This window comes from Mustela nigripes, chromosome 4, assembly GCF_022355385.1.
Source record: "Mustela nigripes isolate SB6536 chromosome 4, MUSNIG.SB6536, whole genome shotgun sequence".
NCBI classification, from domain to species: domain Eukaryota; kingdom Metazoa; phylum Chordata; class Mammalia; order Carnivora; family Mustelidae; genus Mustela; species Mustela nigripes.
In genome coordinates, this window is record NC_081560.1 from 37,478,496 (window position 1) to 37,503,598 (window position 25,103).

The following is a 25,103-nucleotide window of genomic DNA, read 5'->3' on the forward strand; positions in this document are numbered from 1 at the left end:
TTTCTTTCTTTCTTTCTTTCTTTCTTTCTTTCTTTCTTTCTTTCTTTCTTTCTAAGATTTTATCTATTTATTTGAGAGAGTGAGAGAGAACATGAGAGAGATGAGGGTCAGAGGGAGAAACACACTCCCTGATGAGCAGGGAACCCAATGAGGGATTCGATCCCGGGGCTCCAGGATCATGTCCTGCGCCGAAGGCAATGGCTTAACCAACTGAGCCATGCAGGTGCCCCATTCTCTGAGGTTTCTTACTTCCAAAGTTGATTATCTTAAGTTGGTTATAATTTTGATTTTGTCTTGGCAAATCTGGGATTTAAGGTATTAACAATATGGCAAGAAAATACAGACTCTGGTTACATTAGTCTCCGAAAGTTTATGACTTTTAATTTAGATTTCATGTGTGTAACTTCTTTGATTTGAAAAGATTACTTCTCTGTTTGAAGCATAAACTGCCATTCCCACAAGGAAAAGTGAGATGTAAAATTTCTAAGCAATAACATGACTTACTAATTTTTCTGAAATAGCATTATTTGAATGAGCTTTTCATATAAATTTTTCATTTTGAAGTTAGTGCATTATTTTTCTTCCTTCTCAAAAGTTGTTTTAGGAAACTCAGGAACTTAAGTGCTTCTTCTTTTTAATAAGTTTTTAAATTGAAGTACAAAGAACTATGGTTGTTATAGTCCCATAGAATAGTTTCCCAATTGAAGAAAATTTTTCTATAAGATAAGTATTATTCATATTCATAAATGAACAGTGAAGAAAAAATTTTATTCTGTTGTGAAAATTTTATTCTGTTTTATTCTATTTCACATAATGAATTCTACACCAGCATTATTTCATTATGCATAATAATAAAGCACTCCTCAACTTTATTGCTAGTGTTTAAATTGCCTAACTTGATGCAGCACAAAAGATTTCTTACTAGACTTACCTAGAATATGTTTTTATGAAAAGAAATGTATACATTGTTTAGATAATGTACATTGCCTAGGAACCATCTTATTTAAAAATGCTTTTAAAACCTTTAATATTTTAAGCTTTTAAATACAGAAATACTATTTTCAGCTCTTCTTCAGGGCACACAAACATGGGTAAGCCATGATTTCTGCAAGTGAAAAGCTTACAGTTGAATGAAGGAGTCATGTATATAGGCAGGTACCTATAACGAGGTTTTAAGAAGTATCGTTGAAGTCAACCTCAATAGCAAAGGGAGCACAGATGGGGGAATGATTAAATGTAACCTTGTAGAGGAGAGGAAAGGTAAAAGAAAACTGTATTGTTTCCTTTATAAAATCAAACAAGGTCTTCCAGGTGTTGACTGATGATTCTAATATTTTACTGTTTGAAATTAGACATGCTTCCTTCTGGGATTTTTTCCCTACATAGATGTTTTGTTTGCAATTCATTACCTTTTGATTCTAACAATTGGAGTTAGAAAAGCTGGTTGACAAGTGATCTATAAGGAAAAGATGAATCCAAGTGTCAGGATTGGAGTCTATGGGGATTCTTTGTCCTCTGGCTTGGAGCACCAGTACGTAATTTCCTAATTTCTATAAGGGAGCTGCAGGTATTTTGTTGTTTGTTTATTCAAGGCTTCATACAGAAGTCATCATCCAAGCTGTGCTTTGAGAGATAAGTAGAATTTTCCAAGTAGGAGAAAGGTATTCTGGGCAGAGGAACAGTCAGATGATGAGAGACCAAAGGGAGAGCAAGAAAGTGAAGCTAACTCAGGAGTATTTTAGTCTGTGGAGCAGGGTGAATGGTATACTGCTAACTAAGGAGGGGAATACAGAAATATAATTGGGAGCTGGAGCAGAATATGACCTTTCTTCTGGGCATGTTAATTTAGGAAGTTTGGGGGGAATTTCAATAATTGATATTTCTCAGCCTTTCCACTGAAAATTATTAATCACCCTATGTGCCTAGATGTCAAGTACACAGACATAAGAAACAACATATTCTCAAAAGGCTTACAGGATCTTGGAAAGAGAGATAAAGCAATAATTAGAATGCATATTTAAATATGGTGTGATAGAAACGATCATAGGTTGGTGATGGGGAACTTGAGAGTTTTGATTACGTAACGGACACTGAAGCTGGCAATAGGGAGAAGCAGAAATGAGGGTTAGGAAAGAATTCCTGTGAAATTGCCTCATGAGATGCAAATGCTGTTTTGCTGTGTGAGTTAACAAGATGGCAGAAAGTGGAAAAAGGGAACGTTTCAGGCAGAAATATTTGCTTATATGATAGCTCGGAAGTGTCAGTGAATACGCTACTTATGGTTTAATTTAACAGGTAGGAACTATGTAAATGGGGAATGATAGGGTTCTGCAGATCATGTATGTCCTGATTTTGATTTTGAAGCCCATCATATTGGTAGTATTAGGAAGTTAGTGAAGGATTTAAGGTAGGGGAATGACTTAACCAGATGAGATGTCTAGCAACCACTTAGAGAGCTATGAGTTCTAAGAGAAGTAGTTGGTGTTGGGAGTATAAAATAACTATGGGTTACCATGGTGGATAAAAATGCTTCTTGCTTAGTTGTAGAGACAGACAGGTAAGCAAAAATTACATTACAGTCTGCACGTGCTATCTTGTGAAGTGCTGCAGATTGAGAATAGAGAAGAAAGTGATTTGGGGACTACACATTTAGATGTCATTGGTATGTGGATGGTATTTGCAACTGAGAATGTTGATGAGACTTTCAGGGGAAGAATTTAAAAACCCTAATGAATGAACTAAAGGTGGAATTCTGGAAAATTGCAACAGTCATAGGATAATGGTTGAAGAAGAATTGTCTAAAGTTATGATTTTAGCACTGCGGAATGCAACTTACTAGTCAGTTGCAAAATCAAGACAGTGGATGTGAACTTAATATGGTTGGTTATAGACAGAATTTTCAAAACAGATTAGGAGAGAATAGAAAATACCAGGGTACATGTCATAAAGGTAATTATTGTCTTGTGGAATTTTGTTCAGAATTGTGTTTGTCCATGTGTGTTAAATGCATTTCTCATTATGAGCAGTAGCCACAAACTTTTGAAAAACAGCGATAAAAGAGACTGAGGAAGAGCAGTCAGATTACTAAATCACTTTGTTCTTCGTTAATCTGGTGGCAAGGAGAAGAAACAGACCCAGTGAAAAAAGTACAATGAGGAGATTTTTCTCTTTATGGTTCAGGTGGCCTCTCCCCAGGCCACCTTTATTACATCAGTTGTATAGGGGGAGAAATAGAAAGAAATATACAAGAAAAGACTTGTAAGATAGTAAACTCAAAGACAGAGAGGGAGATAGAGAATAGGAATGAGAGAGAATGAACCCCCATGGAAGCTGAATTTTTAATCTAACCCTACTGTGTGATGGCAAAAGTTCCATTCCCTAGCACATGGCCCGAAAAAGCCCCTTGGATTCATCCTACTGTATCAGCTCTGTTCTTTATTATGGAGCCAGAAGAACCTGAGAAAGGACACAAAACTACCTATCATTAAAATTGTTTAATAAATATTACCAGTTATAGAGATTACTGAGAGCTTATCTGTGGTTCAAGAACTGTTCTATGCCCTTGAAGTGAATGATCTCACCAAGGAAGTTAATATTTGTAAAACTCTTAGAACAGTGCCTTGCACATGGTAAGCACTCACTATGTCTGGTTATCATTAAAAGAACAGTTGAGCTCTTGGTCAGTACTGGCTATTATTGTGTATTATTACTAATTAGCCTAGTTACTAATTATCACCACTTTACTAGTAAGGAAATGGAAACATAATAAAAAAACTAGTTCAAAATCATATGGCTAAAAAGAAATGGAATCATTCCTTTCTGATTTGCAGGTGAAAATGATTAGTTATATGACAGTTGGTGCTTCAGTTATGTTAATGGGAGAGGGAAGAGGAAGGTCGGACCATAAGTGAAAGACTTCATGAAGAAAACAATAAAACTCCTTAGTTTGGTGATTGGTTCCATATGAAGTAAAAAGATAACCAAGATTTTAAGCTGGTTGACTGGGAAAATGGTAACCAAGATATAAGAAAATAAGAAAGAAAAGCTTTTTTGGTAAGAAAGAATGACAATTTGCATTTAATTGTGTTGAATTTTACATGAGATAGTCAAGTTAAATGAGTAGCCCAGAATTTAAAAATAAAGATAGTGATACTTAGGCATATCACGTAAAGGAGTTGGTAGAAGCTGTGGGAGTATTTGAGATCTTCAGAAATGTCCAGTATATTTTGGCCATGAGAAAATATGGGGAGTCACAAAAAGATCACGATAATTGCGCCCACACAATATTTTTACAGCTTTGCTCACATTGGCTTTATGGAAATCTTCAAATAATTTCAGGAGTCTTTGAGAAAGAGTGTATCCCTCCTGCTCCGGAGGCTGGCTGTTGTGTGGCATCCACTGTTTTCCGGGCTTCTGCCCTGGGCTGTGCTGCCCCTGTCAGTGAGGGTGGAGGGGCTCCACTGTGGTTTGGCCCTTGCCCCACTACCACAGAGACTGCGCTTTCCCCTCGTGGCATGCCCAGAGACCTTGGAGAGTCAATGGCGAGAAAGCTATCCTAGTTTTTCCCTGTTCTCTTTTTATTTTCTCTGTTCCCACCTCAGGTTTCAGACTTGTTATTTACTGGCTTTTTTTGGCACCCCTGTCCAAGTGACAGGTGTGTTGTCTTCATGGTTCCTCAGATTTTTATGCCTTAATGGTTCCCGACCTTCAGATGAATCCTTACATAAAACATGTTTCAGTTTTTGCCCCATCCGTCCTCAGGCACATCTAGACTCATACAAATCCTAAGGTGAAGGTCACTTACTAGGTTGAAACTGGGACCTGGATACTCGCTCCCTGCTCTCTCTAGAAGAGGTCAACGAGGGAAATGCCCACATCTCCTATGATTGTCCCATCCCTTGTTTCTTCTGTTCCCTTCTCTTTTTCATATGGCTGTTTCCCTGGTTGATTGGAGATTATTTCTTCTTTTCCCCCAATGGAACAGTGATGTGCACTACTGTGGCATTCGATCCCATCTGAATATTCCTTTGGGAGGTATGATTCACTTCTTCCCCCCACCCCCCTTTTTTTTTTTTAATAATCCTTCTTAAAGCTTTTCATACCTCTTTACTGGAGCTTGTAAAGATTTGAATATCTAGCACATTTTCCTTTCAAATGAGTATTGGTGATGTATTCCCCCCCCACCCCATTCACCTGTGAAGAATACCGATGAGTCTTTTTGAAAACTCATCATTGGCAGTTACTTTAGAAAAGCAATTCATTGAAAGCTACTATATTAGAAATGTTTTATTGCACTGCACTAAAGCTGTGAAGTGCAAGGAACCATGAAGATTGAAAAATACAAATGATAGATGTGTCTCTTTCTTCTTATTTTCTAGCCTTCTTTGAATCCTGGGGGGAGCCAATCATCTGATGTGGTGCTTTTGAACCACTGGAAAGTGAGGAATTTTGAAGTACAACGTGGTGACATTGTGTCATTGGTGTAAGTAATCAGAAGCATATTATATTTGTATATAAAGATACTTATAATTGGTTTAACTGATAATTTGCTGTTAATATCATTGCTAATTACTAAATTAATGATACATGTTAAGTTAATATATTTTTAAAAATCAATTTTGAAATGTAACAATGCTATAAAAAAGGATTTTTCTTTTATATTTAAAATATATCAGTTGGTCGACATACTTGAATTTGGTAAAATGTCTTTGACGATATGTTGATTAGAAATTATATTGGTGATCTAAAGTACATGTATTTGGTATCAGTTTGGATTATTTTGAAATTTTGCTCTTGGAAGCAACCTTAATGTTAATTTCATTTTTATTAGTTTGTGTAGGTACACAATATTTCTAGAAGATGATAATTGCGACATGAAGTTCAGTGACATTTTTATGGATGTCTGAGTGATTGAACTGAAATAAGGCAATTTGGAAGATTAGTAGACTGGAGGCTTTTGTTTGGGACCAAAAGGTGGCACTGTTTCTCTGTTAAAGTATAACTTGTCAGGAACAAGAGTTTCATGCCAGTCTTAATGTAGAAAAAGAACGCCCAAGTGTGTATGATTGATGCAATGATATAATACATAGAACCAGCACGTGCTTAAATGGTTTAGGTTTGAGATTTGTTTGTTTTAAAAGTAAATTCACACTTCAAAGACTAACAGAACTTGCCTGATTTCTGGTTTCAACCACTTATAAAAATGTTTTCCTATGTTTCCCTGTGATGGCAGTTAGTACATCTGGGTAGCAATTAATACGGCAGTTACTGTCATTTGTTTTAATGATAGTCAAATCCTGGTGTTTGGTGAAGACTTCCAGTTTATATTTCTGGTTCTTTAATTGGAATATTTGTTGTTTTTTGTTGTTGTTGGATGAGAATGTAATTGTTTGGTAAACATAAAACATGATCTACTTGTTTATACTTACTTTTGGCTAGCTCTTTGTGGAAATAGATGTTTCACAAAGGTGTCTCCTTCAAGCCTGTTTTACCAGGATTCATTCAAAAACATATTAATCAAATCTGGTTACTAACTGATAAAATAATTACATTTGAATGGAGTTTTGTATGGCAGAAATCCAAGGGTGGGGATTTAATGCTTTTCATGTTATTGAGGGCTTTCTTTAATATAAACCTACTCTTTGGACTCTACTTCTGTTTTGTCATTCAGAGTACTTTGTTTTGCAACCTCCTTAACAACCTTTTCCATGCTGGGTTAGCCTGTTGTGTGCTCATTATTCTTTTGCCTTCGGTTTGACAAGGTTACATTCTCACTTAGTCAGTGATGGAGAAGGATACCCACCCAAGTGAAAGAGGTCACACTATAAGCAGACAATTGTGCAGGTTTTTTTTTTTTTCCCTAGAGAAACATGCTGATACTCTCTAAGCAAGTAAATTTGAATAGGTAATTGGGAAAAAAAAAAGGTCCCTTGAAATTCAGGGTTGCTTGGGTCCATAAAAGTATGCTAGCATGTTATGGACTATGTGAGAAAGAGAATAGTATTCTCTTATGTAATTATTAAACTAATTGATATTTATTATATAAATTAATTTAAAAATAGTATATCTGAATTGGGGTTGATATAATAAATTATAACTCCTTGGGTTGAACTGTATTTTTAATGAGTTAATTATGTGTTGTATTTCTGTCATGTGCAAATAACACAAATTTTCTTTCATAATGCTGGTTGCTAGAAGGAACCGTTTACGTAAAAGAATGCTTAGTCATTGGTATTATATTATTTAACAACAAATAATCATTAGGTAATGATTTTTTTTTTGAGAAAGAAACAAAAAGTCTTTTGCTAAATTCTTTTTTACCATATAAACACATTTAAAATATCTTTTTAGTTTTATGAGCAAAAATGTTTTCTAAATGTCCTTATTATATTTAGACATTTTATAGACTGCTTCATTTGAAAAGACTGATGTTGGTTTGATTAATGTTCATGAATATATATTTAATTCATGTCAACACTGAATATTTGCTTTTCTTACAAAATGTATCAGTCTGGTTTTAACTTAGATGATAATTATCATTATTATATCAGAACATTCTGTCTATTTAAGAGATGTGTGATTCAAGAAATGAGTGACTCAATTTGTATTTAAGGCTAAATAGAAAATATAGTTCCTCATTTTGTTTATAAATTGATATGACACATTTCATTGACACATAAAATCTTTGGAAACAAGGTAGTAAGACAGTTTATATCTAAAAATATCCTGGGAGAGTGCTTTATATATTCAGTGTATATGGAAATACAGCATTTTTATTATTATATATACATTTCTGGAAAAATTACAGTTTGCAAATTCATAAAGTAGTAGGGCTAATGCAACTTTGTAACTAGAGCACTAATGAAAACAATAACAATTCAATAAAACTGCTAGCACAATTGAAACGACATGAAATTTTTTATAAATAAGCAGTGCAGTAAATGTAGGATATATTTAAAACGATAAAGCTGAAGGTAAGTTGGTGGGAGGCAATGTAAGGAAGGGTTGAGCTTGTCTGTGTATACAAGGGCAGAGGGACATTTTCATCAGAAGTTACAAATAGTGAGAAGATTACAAGCTTTGTACAAAGTGTACTGATACCAGAGGTTTATCCTCTGCTTATTGTTCAGTGTTACCTTCATATATAGATATATATGTATAACATAATATATAATATAAATAATATATATTATATATATTATTATATATGTGTTTTACCTTCATATGTATATATAATTATTTATAATCTGTTATATATAATATAATATAAATATATATATATATATATGTATATATATTTTAAACAAAGATCAGGGTTGAACTTGCAATAAGCACTTGTAAGAGAAGGATCAAATATATAATACTGATTCCTTCCTGGCTTATTGCTGTTAGTGTACTTAGCCTTCAGTTGCTATTATTAATGAGGCAACACATTAATGATCTGGGAAAAAATTCCATGTGAACTAATGCAGCTTCTGCTTTACATTGAAACCCTTTCTCCCTAGTCCCTATGAGCCGATTCATGTTACAGAAACACATGCTGTAGCAGAACAGACTTTCTTTTCTATTGCAGTGGGTTTTGTTCAGAGTTTATTGACCAAGGCTGTTCCCTAAAGGGTGGAGGGTCTGAGGAGGTGCATATTAGAATATGCTTCTTTGCATCTCTTCCTTATCTTTTCCTGTCACTTTCTTTCTGTGAAAAGTTGGTCTCAGTGGAGCTGATATTTAAGCATGTTATTCAATAATGTTAAATCAAAAGATACATTTGTTTAAAAACATTACTTGTCACATAAAACATGACTTGGCTGTCATCAAGTCCTTGGTATTACTGAATGTATGTAGGTGACATCATACTCTCTTAGTGGATTTGTGAACTAATAGTGGTGATTAAGGTGGATTTTCTATACCTTGGAATTGACTTTTCATTAACTTGTGTGATGGCCTTACTGCAGTAGGCTTAACATAAGTAGCATATTTACAGTGATATGTCAATTAACAAATCCATTGGGACAGAGTTTCCTTCATAATAAAGTCTCAAATAATCACACTTTAAAGTGTTCTAGCTTTTTAGTTTGAAATGATACTAGACCTGAAGAAAGGTCATAAAAATAGTATAGAAAGTTCCCATATAACCTCTAGTGTTGTTTTTTTTCAGCTTTACTGACGTGTAATTGACAAATGAATTGTGATATTTATAGCACACAGTGGGATGATTTTATATATATATATATATATATATTATATATATACATATATAATGATAGGATTCACCCCATTGAGTTAACACATCTGTCACCTTACATAATTACCTTTTGTGTGTGAGAACATTTAAGTTCTACTTTCTTAGCAAATTTCAATGAAACAATACAGTGTTCTCAGCTGTAGTCACCATGTTATCCCTTAGACCAGCAGACTTTTCATCTTATACCCCCCTAAATTAACATTGTACATTACCATGGTACACTTACTGAGATGAGGAACTTGACCTTGATACAATAATACTATTGTTTATTTTATTTATTTATCTAACTCGCAGACCTTATGTGAGTTTCACCAGTTTTCCCACAAATGTTCATTTAGGATCTCATATTTCATTTTGATTTTTTTTAAATGTCTCTAGTCTCCTCCAATTTGTTATAGTTCCTCATTTGTCCTTTGTCCGTTTTGATCTTGACACTTTTGAAGGGTTCTCCCAGTTATTTTGTAGAAAAATCTTCACCTTTAGAAATTTTGAGGTCAGTGTATGTTCCCGTGGGGAAGCATTGCAGTTGATGGCACTTGCTGGGGAAGCTGTAGCAGTGGTAAAGCTACAGGCAGATGAGATAGGGACAGAGAAGGAAATGCTCTCGCCTAAGTCATTTTGGATTCTAAGGACTCCATACTTGGGTCATGACTAAGAGACTCATGGCTTCCTGAAGTCCACACAGTCCCATTTACTGCTGCTAGGAAGCAAGGAGGGAGAGCTGTGCAGATAGAGGAAAGGCTAAAGCTTATAGTACAGATGGAAGAGAAGGAACTAAGGCTGGCTCATAGATCATACTACATTGAACCCATGTTCAGTTCTAGAATAGAAGATGCGGGTAGGGAAATTCTCATTTTATGAGTACCCCTGTATATCAGACATTGTGCTATGCACTTTGTGTATGCCATTTTTACTTAATTCTCATAACAGCATCTGGAAATGGTTTTTTTTAACACAGTGAAAATGATATTTAGCAAGTAAATAGCAAGTGAATAGCAGAGCCAGAATGCAAACCTAGGTCCACTTGACTCTGAACCTGTCCTGTTTCACGTAACAGGCAATGTGACTATTGAGCAGCTGAAGTGGTTATTGCCCCTTGTTAAAATGGTATTTTGGGTATATGCAGTCAGATAAAGTACCTTATTAAAATGAACTTAAATGTTGCTTTTTTTTCTTTTTAATGTGGCTACTAGAAAATTCAAAATTAAACATGTGACACGCACTGTTTCTATTGGACAGACATCACTGTGTCTTAACCTTTTCCCATCAGCCACTGCTGCTTTCCTGGAGTGTGTCTAAGGTCAGCTAATGTGAGATCCTAAAGCCTGTGGTGGAACAGTACTAGGATAGTTGCTGTGAAGCAAAGGCAGACATCCCAAGATAGTGAAACACTTTGTATTGGGAAGAGTATTGGGGTGATCAGGTACAAAGACAAAGAAAAAAGACATGCAGTCTATGAGAGAGAGAAAAAAAGGTATCCTCAGCAGTTGTTTGTTTGTTTTTTAAGTAGACTCCATGTCTAGTATGGGGTTTGAATTCATGACCATGAGATCAAGAGGCACATATTCAACCAACTGAGCCAGCCAGGTACCCCCACAACAGTTTTTAATATGTATTGACTGTTGTTTTCCAGTCACTGGGTTAAGAGTTCTATTTCATTTTTATTTTAATCCTTATTCTAACCACCCCTGACGATAGGTCCTGTTGTTATTCCTATATTGTAGATGAGAACAGTGAGGTATAGAGAGAATAAGCAAGTTGCTTAAGGACATATAGCTAGTAAATGGAAAAGCAAAGTTTTGAAGTGCCTCTCATCAACTCCTGTATTCTTGACCTTCAAACTATAATGCCTCTATGTGTTGTGGTGGTGGTTTGGTTGAAGACCCTTACTCATTCTCAGCAAAGAAGTCAAGTGGGCCCTAATATCTCGGCATCTATCATATCATTTCTGTAATGAATTTCTGATACAGTGGTTCATGAAATGTCTCTTTGTTAAGAGCGATATGACATTACTATGAACATATAGTTTGCATACAATTTCTACAGCTGGTTTGTGACATGCTAAACTGATTGCCATTTTCTGACACATGGCCGCTATAATGGCTACCTCTCTAGCAGTGAATGTGAGCAAAGACTTCAGCCCGGGAAATAGATGAAACAATTGAGCCTTTGGAAAAAATGAAAGGTGCTAGTTTCTTTGTGTCTTGAGTGCTTGTAAATCTTTAAAGATCCCTTAATCCGCCAAGGTAAATTAATCTGCTAAAAAACCAAATTCAGGTTTTGAACAAAATGATCAGAGCAATGACAGTACTGAGTCATGACCTCTCATTGTATTAAAAGCCAGTTATCTGTTGAGCTGGAGGAAGGTAATTGTGGATGCTTATCTGTTGAATCTGTACTCATTCCCAATTTGTCATTTTGTTTATAGCCAAATATTTTTCTTAGTTTGTAGGTAATATTGTACGTTTGAGGAACACAAAGTTACAAAGACCGTGACTTTCAAAGAAAGCTTCATAAGCAAAATTTATCTTTTTTTTCTTTTACTTTTTCTTCTTCTCCCCCTCTTCCTTCTTCTCCTCCTCCTCCTTCTTCTAAAATTAATAGACTGTGAAAATGGTGGACAGTGAAATCCATTTTGCAGTTAATTTTGATGAGACATTTAGTTTTCAGCACTTTCAATTACCCATTGTAGTTTGCAGTCATTACTAGGTATATTTACAAATGATACTTTAAAAAATAAGACAGTTTATTTATGTAATAATAAATGTTTATAAATAAATAATAATATTTATTTAATAATAAATAATAAATATTTATTATTATTTATTGCTAGTATTTGATATAGAGTAAACTGATTTTGTAACTGCTCTGTATAGGCATACAACAAGTTAGTACCTTTAAGGTAGTCTTTAATATTAATTTGCTTTTCTGAGTAGGATAAACTGCTTCCACAGTTGTTATACATTTAATTATGCAACAAAACATTTCCACAGTTCTGAGCTAGGAAATGTTTCAGTGATCATAAATTTCAATTTTGAATTATCGAGATTTTATGGTAATACAACTATAGGAGATATTCATAGCTTTTGCTCAACTCATTTCCTAAATCTTATATCCTTTGAGCAATAACGGGAAATTGTCAAAGAACAAAGTTATACAGGCAACATTCTATGAAATAGTAGCTACTTATGTTTGTAACTGTTTTATAGTAAACAGTTACTTATGTTGTAACTCTTTTATTTTTACTGTGAAAAAATCTGGTATCTGAGAACACTCTAACTTTTATTAAAAAAAAAGAAAAAGAAACTTCAGGACAGCACTACGTATTACATGTAATCAGTCAGATTGAACTCTTAGGGAGAAGCATTTTGAATGTAAGCTTAAATAATAATGGTAGCAAAGAAATAATTATTTTGGAGAAGCAGACAATTTAAGTTTCAAACAGTAAATATAACTCAGAAAAATAAACTGTTACATAGTTTATTTAAATACATATTTCTTAATTTTTATTTAAATACATATTTATTAAAATAGGCCAACCTGTTTTAAAATTCTTCTGAAACCATTAAGATATAGATACATATATAAAGATAGGCTACTAAGATCAATCAATATCTGATTTCCATTTTCATCTGGGTTGGACTAGATTATTTCAAACTAAGGCCTATACTGAGAAACATAAAAAAAGCTGCATTAAAACAAAAACAAAACAAAACAAAACAAAACAACCTACATGCATTGTGGCTCTGTCAAAGAGCAAAGATGCCAGAGTGAAGAGAACCACATTGAAGTGCACCCTGTATTCAGTGCTACCTTTTATCTTGGGTTATTTGTCACTTTGTGGCACCTTGTGAGTGGCAGCTAAGATAGTGAGATGCTGAGTAGAATCTTTGACAGTTTTATACCCCTAGTGAATCAAACTAGAATTCTAGGAGGATGAGGCAGGACCTTGTTCAAATGCTCCATATTTTTAATTGGGAGCCTTGAACATATATCCCAGGAGTCGTGGAGAACTAGAAATAGACCACGACTTACAAAAATTGAGATGCAGCCTCTGATAAACTCAATCCTGATTTTAATGTGATCTGCCTTTACTTAAACTGTCTTTGCCAGAAGCGAGAGACATCATGCAGAGTTTCTATAAGTTAGTTGGCATTCAGTAAAAAATCACCATGCATGTCAGAAGCCAGGACCAAGACAAAAACAAAATAAAACAATAAATAATAGAAACAGATCTTATGGTGCTCTAGCTGTTGGAATGATCAGATACGGGCTATAAAATAGTTATAATTAGCATATTAAAAATTGGTGAAAAGATGGATAATATCATCGGAGAATCAGAATGTATTAAAAAAAATCAAAATGAATTCTAGAAGTGAAAATTAGGATAACTGAAGATAAGAATTCAGTTGATGTGGGCGTGCCTGGGAGGCTGTCATTAGGCATCTGCCTTCAGCCCAGGTCATGCATGATCCCAGGGTCCTGGGATTGAGCCCCTCATTGGGCTCTCTGCTCAGCAGGAAGCCTGCTTGTGTTCCCTCTCTCACTATGTCTCTCTCTGTCAAATAAATAAATAAATAAAATCTAAAAAAAAAACCCAAAAACAAAAAAACAAAAAAACCTCAGTTGATGTGGTTGACAGCCAATATGACACAGCCATGGAGAGGATTCATGAACAGGGTGAAGGGTCAGTTAGAAAATCTCTACACTGGAGTATGGAGGGATACAAGATTGTGATATACAATGAATAGTGCAAGAGGTATGTGTAGCACATAGTGAAAAATGTTGATGTCCATCTAATTGGAGTAGCAGAAGAGGAAGAGGAGGAGAGAGAGTGGGACAGAGGAAGCAATATAAATAAAGGTCAAGCATTTTCCATAACTTTTTAAAGAAGATTTTATTTATTTATTTGTCAGAGAGAGAGAGAGAAGAGAAGCAGTCTCCCTGCTGAGCAAGGAGCCGGATATAAGACTCCATCCCAGGACTGGGGATCATGACCTCAGCCAAAGGCAGACAGATGCTTAACTGACTGAGCCACTCAGGTGCCCTGCATTTTCCATAACTTATGAAAGACATTGACATATAGAATCAAGAAGCACTAAAAACCCAATCAGGAAAAATACAGTGAAAAAATACATTTAGGGCACATGCTAGTCAAACCCCTGAAAGCCAAAGAAAAATAGAAAAATCTTGAGAAGAAAAAAAAAATGCATATCATCTTCAAAGAAGCAAAAAGATAGCTGACTTCTTAACCGGTGGGAGACAGGAGATAACTGAATGATATCTGTAAAGTGCTAACGGGGAGAAAAAAAATTTCAGCCTAGAATTTTGTACCTATAGGAACTATTCTTCAAAAATGAAAGAGAAATAGCCTTCTTTTCAGACAACAATCCCGTAGCATATGCTCTATTGTCCTATTGGACTTCACTTACAAAACACATTCAAAGTGATAGGAATTTTAAGATGGCACCTGAAGAGCATTAAACCCCAAAACTGTGGTTTGTCTCAGCCTCAGACCCATGTTGACTGCACTGGTCAGTTCCTTCTGAAGCTTGCCCTGTGATTGGCACAGGTGGTCAGCACTGGACATCAACAGGGCTGATCTGAGCCATTACTGGAGATAGATATATAAATATTAGGTGAAAAGTAATATTTTTGTTAGAGTTAAGTGTGAACAATATGGATCTGTTAAAAAAAGATCTGTTAAAAAAACTGGGCATCTGGGCGGCTCAGTTGCTTGTATCCGATCTTGATGTCAGCTCAGGTCATGGTCTCAGGGTTGTGAGATCAAGCCCCATGCTGGGCTCCGTTCTTGTGGGGAGTCTGCTTGAGATTCTTTCCCTCTTCCTCTCCCTCTGCCCCTTCTGTGGTCTGTCTCACTCTCTCTCAAAATAAATAAATCTTAAAAATTCCCAAACCAGTCACATTTCTTTAAGGTTGTGTAATAAAATAGATGCTAAGTATAGTAGGCAGAATTTTGGTCTCCAAGAAGATTCTATACCCTAATCCCCAGGACAGTGAATATGATGAGATATCATGCCTGTGAATCTATGACCTGTGTTGCCAAAAGGACTTTGCAGATGTCATTAAGGTTGACCTTTAGTTGAGCATAAAATAATGAGGTTATCCTTGATTATGCAGGCCCAATTTAATCACATGAGTCTTTAAAAGCAGAGGCTGAAGTGAGGGAGATATAGAAGAAAACGTCAAAGAGATCCAAATGTAGGAAGGATTTGAAGCGTTCTTGTTGCTGGCTTTGAGGATTCTAGGGCCCTGAGCAGAGGAAAGTGTGCTGCTTCCAGAAGCTGAGCATAGCCTCTGGCCAAGGCCCCCACAGGAATCAGGACCTTAGTCCTGTAACTACATGGAATTGAACTTGGCCAACAACCTTATAAGCTCAGGAATAGATTCTACCCCGTTCTCCAGATAAGGGTTCAGAGCAGCTGACACCTTGATTTTGACTTTCTGAGACCCTAAGCAGAGTACCCACCCAGACTGGCCAGACTTTCCTGGAGAATGGTGAGTTAATGAATGGATGCTCTTTCAGACACCTGCGTTTGCTTTAATTTGCTATAGTGGCAGTAGAAAATTGTATTAAGCAATTAAAAATAATAAACAGTTCTAATACTACCCTTAAACTGTATGAAAAAGGAAAATGAACTTTTACAAAAGATTCTTTTCTTTTTTTATCTTTTATTTTTTATTTATTTATCCAACAGACAGAGATCACAAGTAGGCAGAGAGACAGGCAGAGAGAGAGGAGGAAGCAGGCTCCCTGCCGATCAGAGAGCCCGATGTGGGGCTCAATCCCATGACCCTGGGATCATGACCCGAGCTGAAGGCAGAGGCTTCAACCCACTGAGCCACCCAGGTGCCCCGTTACGAAAGATTCTTATAAGCATTTGCAAATACTGATTTTATTTAGGTACTCGATTAACTAATTAAAAATTATTTTCTTTTGCATAAAACAACTCTGTCAGTCTCTACCTGCCAATTTCCTGGCACAAAACACAGGACAAAGCTTTAGGAGATCTTGTTTTTCCTTCAGCTGTATTACTTGTTAAGTGGCTTTGTGACCTCAGACCGGTTATCTTTATTTATTCTTTGTGTCAGTTTTAGCATCTGCAAACTATGAAGTATAGACTAGTCGATCTCTAAGGTCTCTTTCATTTTAAGATTGCATGACAGTAGTTTTGAGGAGCTGGACATAAGAATCAATCACTCAGAATATCAGAAAAATGCAGACATTTGCAGCCTTTTGAAGCTGGAGTCAAAACCAACTGGAAAATTTTGGAAGAAAAGAAGCCATGTTGGTACCTTACATAGAAGTTTTAGAATGGATGAGAAGACTTTGAACACCAGCTCTTTTGGTCAACAGCATCAAATGAATCTGTGTTTATTAAGATTATGTCTTTGGTGGAAATGATTGAAAATGGAGAAATTAAAAGTTGGCAGGCAGGTGTTTTACAGGAGGATGAGAGCAAAATCCTTTCTTCCTTGCTTAAAATTATTTAAAGTAAGAAACCTGTAGAAATCTTACATTTATTTAGTCCTTATAATTTACTCTGGGAGTTGAGTTTTTAAGACTCTAATAGTTAATCTTGTCCTGGTTATCTCTGTTTTGTCAACTTACAATGCACTTCCCACCAGTAAACACTCTGTTCACTTGCTCTTACCAGAAATGCTAGAGTCCACAGTCTGTTTCATAATTCAGGTCCCGGAAATGTGGAAGGAATCTCAAAACTTGAGCATAATCTTATTGGATCCAAGGTCAGTAGTTACCTCCTATTTTTCTTTACCTTTTATAAAGAAAGGCACTGTTTTTGGTGACTGGAGGTGGCAGTTGCTGGGAAATGTGGCTGTGGCTGATAAGAGAGGGAAAGGGCTTAAAGCAACAGCCACCAAACTTTATCTGTGCTTTGGAGCTCAGGGAAACATTTCTGTCCAGGAAGGAAGAGGAATCCTTTTTTTTTTTGCTATTGTTGTTTTTTGCTGTTTATTTCCATTAATAAGAAGCCTCAGTGCCCTGTATTATGAGAGATTATTCCTTGCATAATCTAGTGACAGGTTTATTCACATTCCGAGGTCATGTTAATATTTACTGAAGGCACCACAAATATAAGTTTCACTTTATTAAAAATTGTATGGATGTTGAAATTGCTGACAGAGAAGCTGGCTCAGTTGGATTTGGCTACGGATATGATAATTATAATATGGCTTTTTGTGCTTTTAGAGGTCATAAGTTACATTGCAAAGATTTACGTATTTGGATTGCTGTAAAGTTACTGTCGAGTGTTACGACAAAACAGTAGGAAACATTTCATTGTGAGTAGTATGTCTCATGTAAATCTCATTATAGAATTAAGGAAGAATCATTAAAATATTCCAGGTTTATTAAAAATTCATTACTCTACTAGAGGATCTTTAAAGATAAGAAAAGATAATAGAAAAGTTTTGGTAACTGTGACAGTGTGTTAATTGAGTGGAAGGAAGGTAAAAAATGTATTAACAGAATGGATCCAAATTTGGCAAAACAGATTTATAATAAATCAAGAAGGGAAATCAGTTAATAAAGAGGCCAATTATCAGTGAAGGAGGGGTGTATATTTAATGATTCTAAATGAAAGGTTAAACTGCTCTAGTGAATTTCAGTTGAACAAAAAGGAAGAAAAGCAATATGGATAATTAGGCAGTAATAAGATCATACTGAAAAAAAAATCAGAAAACTGCCTTAGGTGTTAGGGGAATATTCGCTAACGAACTTAACCTCCTGCAATTATCTTTGAATACTCACTTTTACTCTAGAAACAGAGGCTAGTGATGTTTTTAGTTATCTTCAGAGTCATATGATTTTTTAAACACATTTGTTGTGTGTAGATTTTTAAATGGTAACAAATAATGAAGTGGAGAAAAGTAATTTCTCATGAGAATAATATCATAATCCATTAAATACTGTAGTTTTTGCTATAATGTATTTTTTGTTCTTGATCAATTCTTTAAATTTGGATTCTCTTCTGTGTTTGACAATTGAAACATGTTTAGAGGCTGCAAGCCTAATTGAAGCATTCAGAGAAATGCAGTATAGGAAATTAGGATCTCTGTAAGGGTTTCTCAGTTCAGGTCTTACTAAAAAAATAAATGGGTAGAAATCCCAAATATTGTCTAAAGAAAGATTTTTTCTCTCAAATTAACCCAGTAATTTATATATACATGGAAATTATTAAAATTTTATAAAGATGTTGATAAATTCTTGTTTTTATAGTTTTTATTTTAGGCCTCTGAATTGTGGGAAGATCTGGGCAATCATTTCTGGAATCAATATAAGGTCTAATTTTACATGACCTTTGTACTGATGATCAGATAGAATGGTAATCAGGATAATTAAGTTCATAGATGATTCCAAATTTAAAGATGGTATGAATATAGAATTTGGGCTAATCTCTGCTTCTGTGATGCTATGTTGAGAAAAAGGTCGTCCGATTCATACAGAAATATCTTTTATAATTACAGACTTTTTTTCTGGTCACTGATAGTCTTATAATTACCTTGATTTTTCTTTTATTAGATATCATATTAAATGTAGTTCTGCATTGTATATTAATGTGGAAAACCAATGAAAAAGTCTGCTTTTCAAAATAATGGCAGTTCCTCAACAGGTTATTAGCTCAAGTAGATAATAACCCAAGGGGCAATCATGATTATCTACTCAGAAAAGATTTGGACAAGATACCAAGAGACCTGGGTTTTAGGCTAACTCTGGCACTAAGGGACTATGTGTCAATTAACCTTGTGGACTTCTTTTTTTTTTTTTTTTTTTTTTTTTTTTCATAAAATGCAGAGATTGCACTCAATAATTTCTAACATGCCCTTTAACTTGACAATTTTTTTTCTGTGATTATTTTATTTTCTACATGTGTAGGTTAATTATTTTATAATATGAGGCATATCAGTTTTTAATGGATACCTATATACCATTTTATTATATTTAAAAATGTTGACAATTTATTAATCTGACAAATACTTTCTACGGGATTACTCTGGGCATAGAACTAGCCACTCTGATAGAACAGTAAGGAAAACAGGCAAAAGCACCTCCTTTTGTGGGACTTAATGATTCTGCTGAATGAATGTGTCTTGAATAAAAAAGTATTTTTGAGACTTGTCAAAAGTGTGGCAGGTGGGCATAGTAGGAAGGAAACTACATATTCATTAATTAAGCAGTTGTGCCCAACATCGTACATTGTCTTGAACTGGCTCCCAAGTCAGTGTGTGCATTTCCTCACAACACTGCATTTGGTGATTTCATGTTCGTAACCTGAAACCAGTGAGTATTTGTATGAGTGTGAGTGTTTATATGGTGTATTTGTATCATGAAAATTGGTGAACACTACACATCAGGGCTTTAAAAAAAGGTTTTGTTTTTGTTTTGTTTTAAATTAAGTGATATGGTTGAACCGTATACCATTGGTGGTGAGTGTTTTTAGATGGCACAGCGAAATGGAGGCATAGTTTTTACTCTTGTGTGTCCTTGATCAACGTAGAGGTGAGACAAAGATGTGGTGTGTGATGAGTTTATGAGTTACACAAAAGTTATACAAAATGTGGTGTGTGATGAGTTATAGATGTGAGTTACAAAAAATGTAGTGTGTGATGAGTTTATAGAACCCTACAAACAGTCATTAATAAGATACTGAGACTAGGGAATCCCAGAAGGAAGAGGAATTGAAAGAAAAATAGATGAGAATTTGAAAGTAGGTTTTGAAGATGGGGTGGTATGTACTTGATCAGAGAAGCAGCAAGAGAGTTTTAGAGATGGCACGTGTGAAGATTTTGAGGCAAGCATGAAAAGTTGTGTGGAGGAAGTGGTGAATAGGTTTGTTGATCTAGAACAAGGTGTTAGAGCTTAGCCTCATATGAGTGTGACCATGTCTAGATCCCGTATTAACCTGTACTAGTGAAGTCCTAACCAAAGCTGGGTTTTTCACTACTAGCAGTGAAAAATGGGACTGTCCCCAAATTTAGTGACCTGATCTCCATGATGCCTTCAGAGTTAAGGAAATAAAAAATCCCTTCTACCAGATTTAGGCTTCATATCAAATTGATGGACGTTATGTGTAGAAGACTGAAATCTAGTCTACTACCGATCCTTATGCAACCTCCCCACCCTCCCTGTTAAGTCACTTACTCTTAATATAAAGTCGGCTGCCATAAAAATGCCCAGCCCTGTGATGCAGCCTTCCAGCATTGAAGGAGAGTGATGCTCTGTAGTACCATGCTGGATTAGGCTTTGTGAAGAATGGATGACTGTGGGACCCTTAGTACCTACTATGCAGTAAGCTACATGGCACATACAATGAGGGAAAACTGGAAAACTCTTCTAAGGATGTCCTGCCTCTTGACTTTAAATGATGCCTGGATCTGTACTTTTAGATTACTGCAACCCGTGGGCAGGCTGTCCTCTGGGGGTCCACACTGGAATAGCTTTGAAATGGATGAGAGCACAAACTCCAGTTATTTGATGAGGGGCCCCAACTAACAAGGCAAAGAATTGAAAACATGTAGATCAAAATTGAAAACTTTCTTTGAAGTGCTCAGTCACCCCGTGTGTGCCTAACTCCATGCTAGGTTCACATCAGCGTTTTATCTGTGTGATACATTGAGATAGCAGCCGATATTCAAGAAGTGGGGGCTAGGATTCTTCATTTCTGTCAGTCTCCATAATGTCATTCTGGAATACCAACAGTAGATTTGTTTTTTAAAACAAATACAGGGTGGGTATACAGAATGAAATAAACATGCTGTCTTATCAGACAATCTATTTTTCATTTTCCAGCTCTGTATTTTGGAGCAATAACTGTATGCTGAAAATAACTATCATGATTTTGGCAGTTATTAGCTTATTAAGCTACCTCACAAAATTAAGTACTGTATAGAGCTTAAAGTGATGTTTGTTATTCAATTTTCGCCTGGAAAATTAGCATGAAAAGGAAATGTCATAAATGTCATTCCTTTCCTCCCCCGCCCCCTTCTTAATGTGCCCTTTCTTATATAAGACATGTAAGTAGATTTACAATAGCTTGGAGTATTCAAGAAAATATAGCCAGAGATTTTGGTTGATTATAATTTTTTTTTTTTTTAGGATTTTATTTATTTGACAGAGATCACAAGTAGGCAGAGAGGCAGGCAGAGAGTCAGAGGGGGAAGCAGGCTCCCCGCTGAGCAGAGAGCCCGATGTGGGGCTTGATCCCAGGACCCTGGGATCATGACCCGAGCTGAAGGCAGAGGCTCCAACCCACTGAGCCACCCAGGCACCCCAGTTGGTTATAATTTTGTTGGTGTTCCTGAAACTGAGGTTGACCTTTGACCTTTGACTATTTCATCTTTGAATGAGCTTTGAAGGTTTCATTGGGAGAACAAGTGTTGAAATGATACCAGATATTGAAATGTGGTTTATGATCATATATTACAGCAATACTAAGAACTTTCTCATTTTTAACTTGCTAGAGTATTGTACTTAGGCACACAATAGTGTCTTAGTGAGTTACTGCTCGCAAGTGGCAGGTAATGGCACAATAGTTAAGAAGTAAATTCTTTGAGGCACCTGGGTGGCTCAGTTGGTTAAGAAGTAAAGTCTTCGAAATTGTTCACATATGTTTTCTTACAACTGTTTTTCAAGAGGTATATACTTGAAAGCATGATGCTGGCTTTAAAATTAGTGAGGAATTAGGTTGAAGTAAATTCAGAGTGTATATATATCCAAAGTAAAACAAAAGCAAAACAAATCCTGGGTTGATATACCTTAAATTCTTATATCATAGGTTGGCTGGTGCACATAGGAAACTCAATGTTTATTGAGGTCATGATTTTAATATGTTTAGAGGTTATGTTTTTTATTATAAGTAGGCATTTTATTGGATGTGGTCTAGAATGAGATGTACATAATAGTGAAACTACTATAGTTTTTAAAATTCAAATTGTTAAATTTTCACTGCCATCTCAAGAAGTGAAATAATAGAGGTAAACTCCTAGATGAGTTCTCTGGGTTTTCCTTCTAATGAGACAGGTGACCTGAGTAAGCCATCAAAATCAGTTAGGCCCTTAGCTTCCTCAGCTACACAATCATGAAGTTTTCCTGGGTGTCCTCTTTAGAAACTTCAGCCTTAATGTGATACGTACGCAAGGGCCGTTTTTTTTTTTTTTTAAGGTTTTATTCATTTGACAGAGATCACAAGTAGGCAGAGAGGCAGGCAGAGAGAGAGAGGGGAGGAAGCAGGCTCCCTGCTGAGCAGAGAGCCCAATGCGGGGCTCGATCCCAAGACCCTGGGATCATGACCTGAGCTGAAGGCAGAGGCTTTAACAAGGGCTGATTTTTACAGAGCCTTTCTGATCCTGCTCTTTTCCCAATCTCATATGCATTCTCTAGATCAGGGCTGTCCAATAGAAATATAATGTGAGCTATATAGGTACTCTTGAAGTCTAGTTGGCACGTTAACAAAGTGAAGAGAAGCTGGAGAAGTTAATTTTAGGTGTAACAGAGTAACACTCTTGCACCCAATAGTAACAGATTCCAGCCCCTGGAATCAGTCATGATTTTGAATCAAATTTGTACATTTTATTTTCAAACTTCTAGAAAGGGTAGTCTGTGAATTCTCTTCAATTCTAATTCACTTATTCCTTCAGTCCATTGAAATCAATCTAGATCTTAAGATTAAGGAGTTTCCATAGAAACTCCTTGGGAACAATTCCCGTACCTTCTCAATGTTTAAATACAATAGTCACGATACTAATGCTTCCTGATATCTTAGCAGAATCAGACACTGTGTATATACCTCCTCCTTGAAACCTTCTTGTCCCTTGTCATACACTACACTCATGGTTTCTTGGTTCTTCTTTGAGCTCTCTCTTTTGCTAGTTACTTTCTCAGTTTTCTTTGCTCTTTGCCCACTGTCCTTGACTTCTTGCCTATTGGACTTCTTTCCTAAGCATCATTCCTTAATTTTTAGCTGTCTACTGGGTGTATCTGTATGATGATATTCTGTGCATTTTTTCAACACAACGTGGCCTTCTCTCCCATACCAAATGTATTCTCTCCCTCTGTGTATAATTTTGATTTTTGACATTACTGCATTTAGTCACAAGTCGCAGTGCGAGGCATCTACATAGAGTTAGATACAGAGTCTTTTGGGGTCCACCTGTGAAATATGTATTCAGTATTTCTCTCTTCTCTTTCTTGCAATGTTTCAGTTCAGGTCCCCTCACTAAGATCCCACATGGTCTTTCTTTGACTTTGTTTTTTCTGATATATTTTCCATATTGCTTCCAGAGTTCTTTTCAACAGAACCAAGATAACGAGTCTGTTTAAAACTTGTGCTGATTCCATTTGTTCTCTTCCTATGTGGCATATAAATCCTAACTGACTCTTCCATTTCTAACTCTGGATGTTCTCTTCTGTATTTCCCTCTCTTCTGAAATCCTTTAAGACTGAAATTCATTTTAGTGATGAAACTTGAGGCTTCTTGATGGTTTGTGAAAATACTAGTCATGAAGTGTGATCAGCATGTCCTGACAGTACACCTCTACCCGTAGCAAATGGTCAAGTACGTGGTTTACTTATGTGATATTTATAGGAGCTAGGTTAATAAGTAGATTTATTTGGTTTCTCTGTAAAAGAATCCCTCTAGAGATAATTTTAGTTCCTGAGCAACAAGATTAATGACATCCTGATAACAATGAATGATGTATCCTTTATTTACAGATAAGCTTTCTATACTTGAAAACTATTACCGAGAAATACCTTGGTTAAGCTGTGCAGCTTGGCTGGCTTTTATAGGAAAACAATAGATTCCCTGAGGTAATACTAATATAAGTAGAAAGTAATGCTGGCAGTTAGTAGATCTAATTGGGCTGAGAAAGAATGATTTTAATTGTCACCTGTTTCTTAATATTTTTACAGTTGGTTGTCTCCTGGCTTCTTAATTCTTCTAGCATATTTCAGTTGGATGAGATATTCATTATTTATAATGTAACATATTTTTTCACCTGGCTAAGTCCCATTGTTGTTATCCTCCTATGCCTTAGCTGGCAACTGGCTTCCCTTTGGCAGCCTAGTCGTCGATGCTGTGAGGAAGAGAATAAATATTAATTGGAGGGTGTTACTTGTGGGAGACCTTTAAGAAGTACTAAATATGCTGAGGGAAGTGGTTTTTGCTTCTATTTCATGAGTGTTTGTTTAAAATCTAATTGCTTGATTTGAAAGAAAACTAGAGGTCATAAATAGCAATGAATAAATTGTCAACGGGAATATTTTTATATTTAGTAAGAATGTTTTGCCCTTTTCTCAAAAGGAAAACAAGGTAATGGCCAATCATCATGCTTAAAATGGTAATTAACCTTCTCAACTTTGTAATTCTAAACAAGTCCAGCCATGAACTTGGGATCTGGCATATTATCTCCAAGGTAAACATCAGTGATCATTGAAAATTTATTCTCTAAAATCACCTGTACTGTGTGTGTTTAAGCGAGTGTAAGCAGTGTGACTCATGGAAGTAGTAGGAAATGAGCCAAAAACTGTTGCTGCAACAAAATTACTCTTGTTACAACCAATTCCGTCTTTGGTAGAACTGTGTATAGTTCTCAACAATAGATAGAGTAGGAAATTTTAGGACTACAAGTTTCTGAGGACCTACTATGTGATTGTTCTAAATGATTTATATACATTACCTCAATTAATTGTCCCAGTAACTGCGTGAGGTAAGAAATGTTACCATACAGTGAGGAAACTATGCATGCACAGATGAGTTAACCTGCCCAGGGTCACCCACGAAATGCTGGAGTAAGGATTCAGACTGGGGCCTTTTTCCCC

General features: G+C 35.8%; 1 protein-coding gene across 4 annotated transcripts in view; it reads left to right on the forward strand.

Annotated features, from left to right (window-relative positions):
- Positions 1-25,103, forward strand: part of IMMP2L (inner mitochondrial membrane peptidase subunit 2) — an 855,652-nt gene that overhangs the window by 64,971 nt on the left and 765,578 nt on the right. For all 4 annotated transcript variants that reach the window (XM_059396560.1, XM_059396561.1, XM_059396558.1 and 1 more), the window contains one exon: positions 5,379-5,482. In XM_059396560.1, the coding sequence (XP_059252543.1) occupies positions 5,379-5,482 (104 nt within the window). The remainder of the gene's footprint in view (positions 1-5,378; positions 5,483-25,103) is intronic.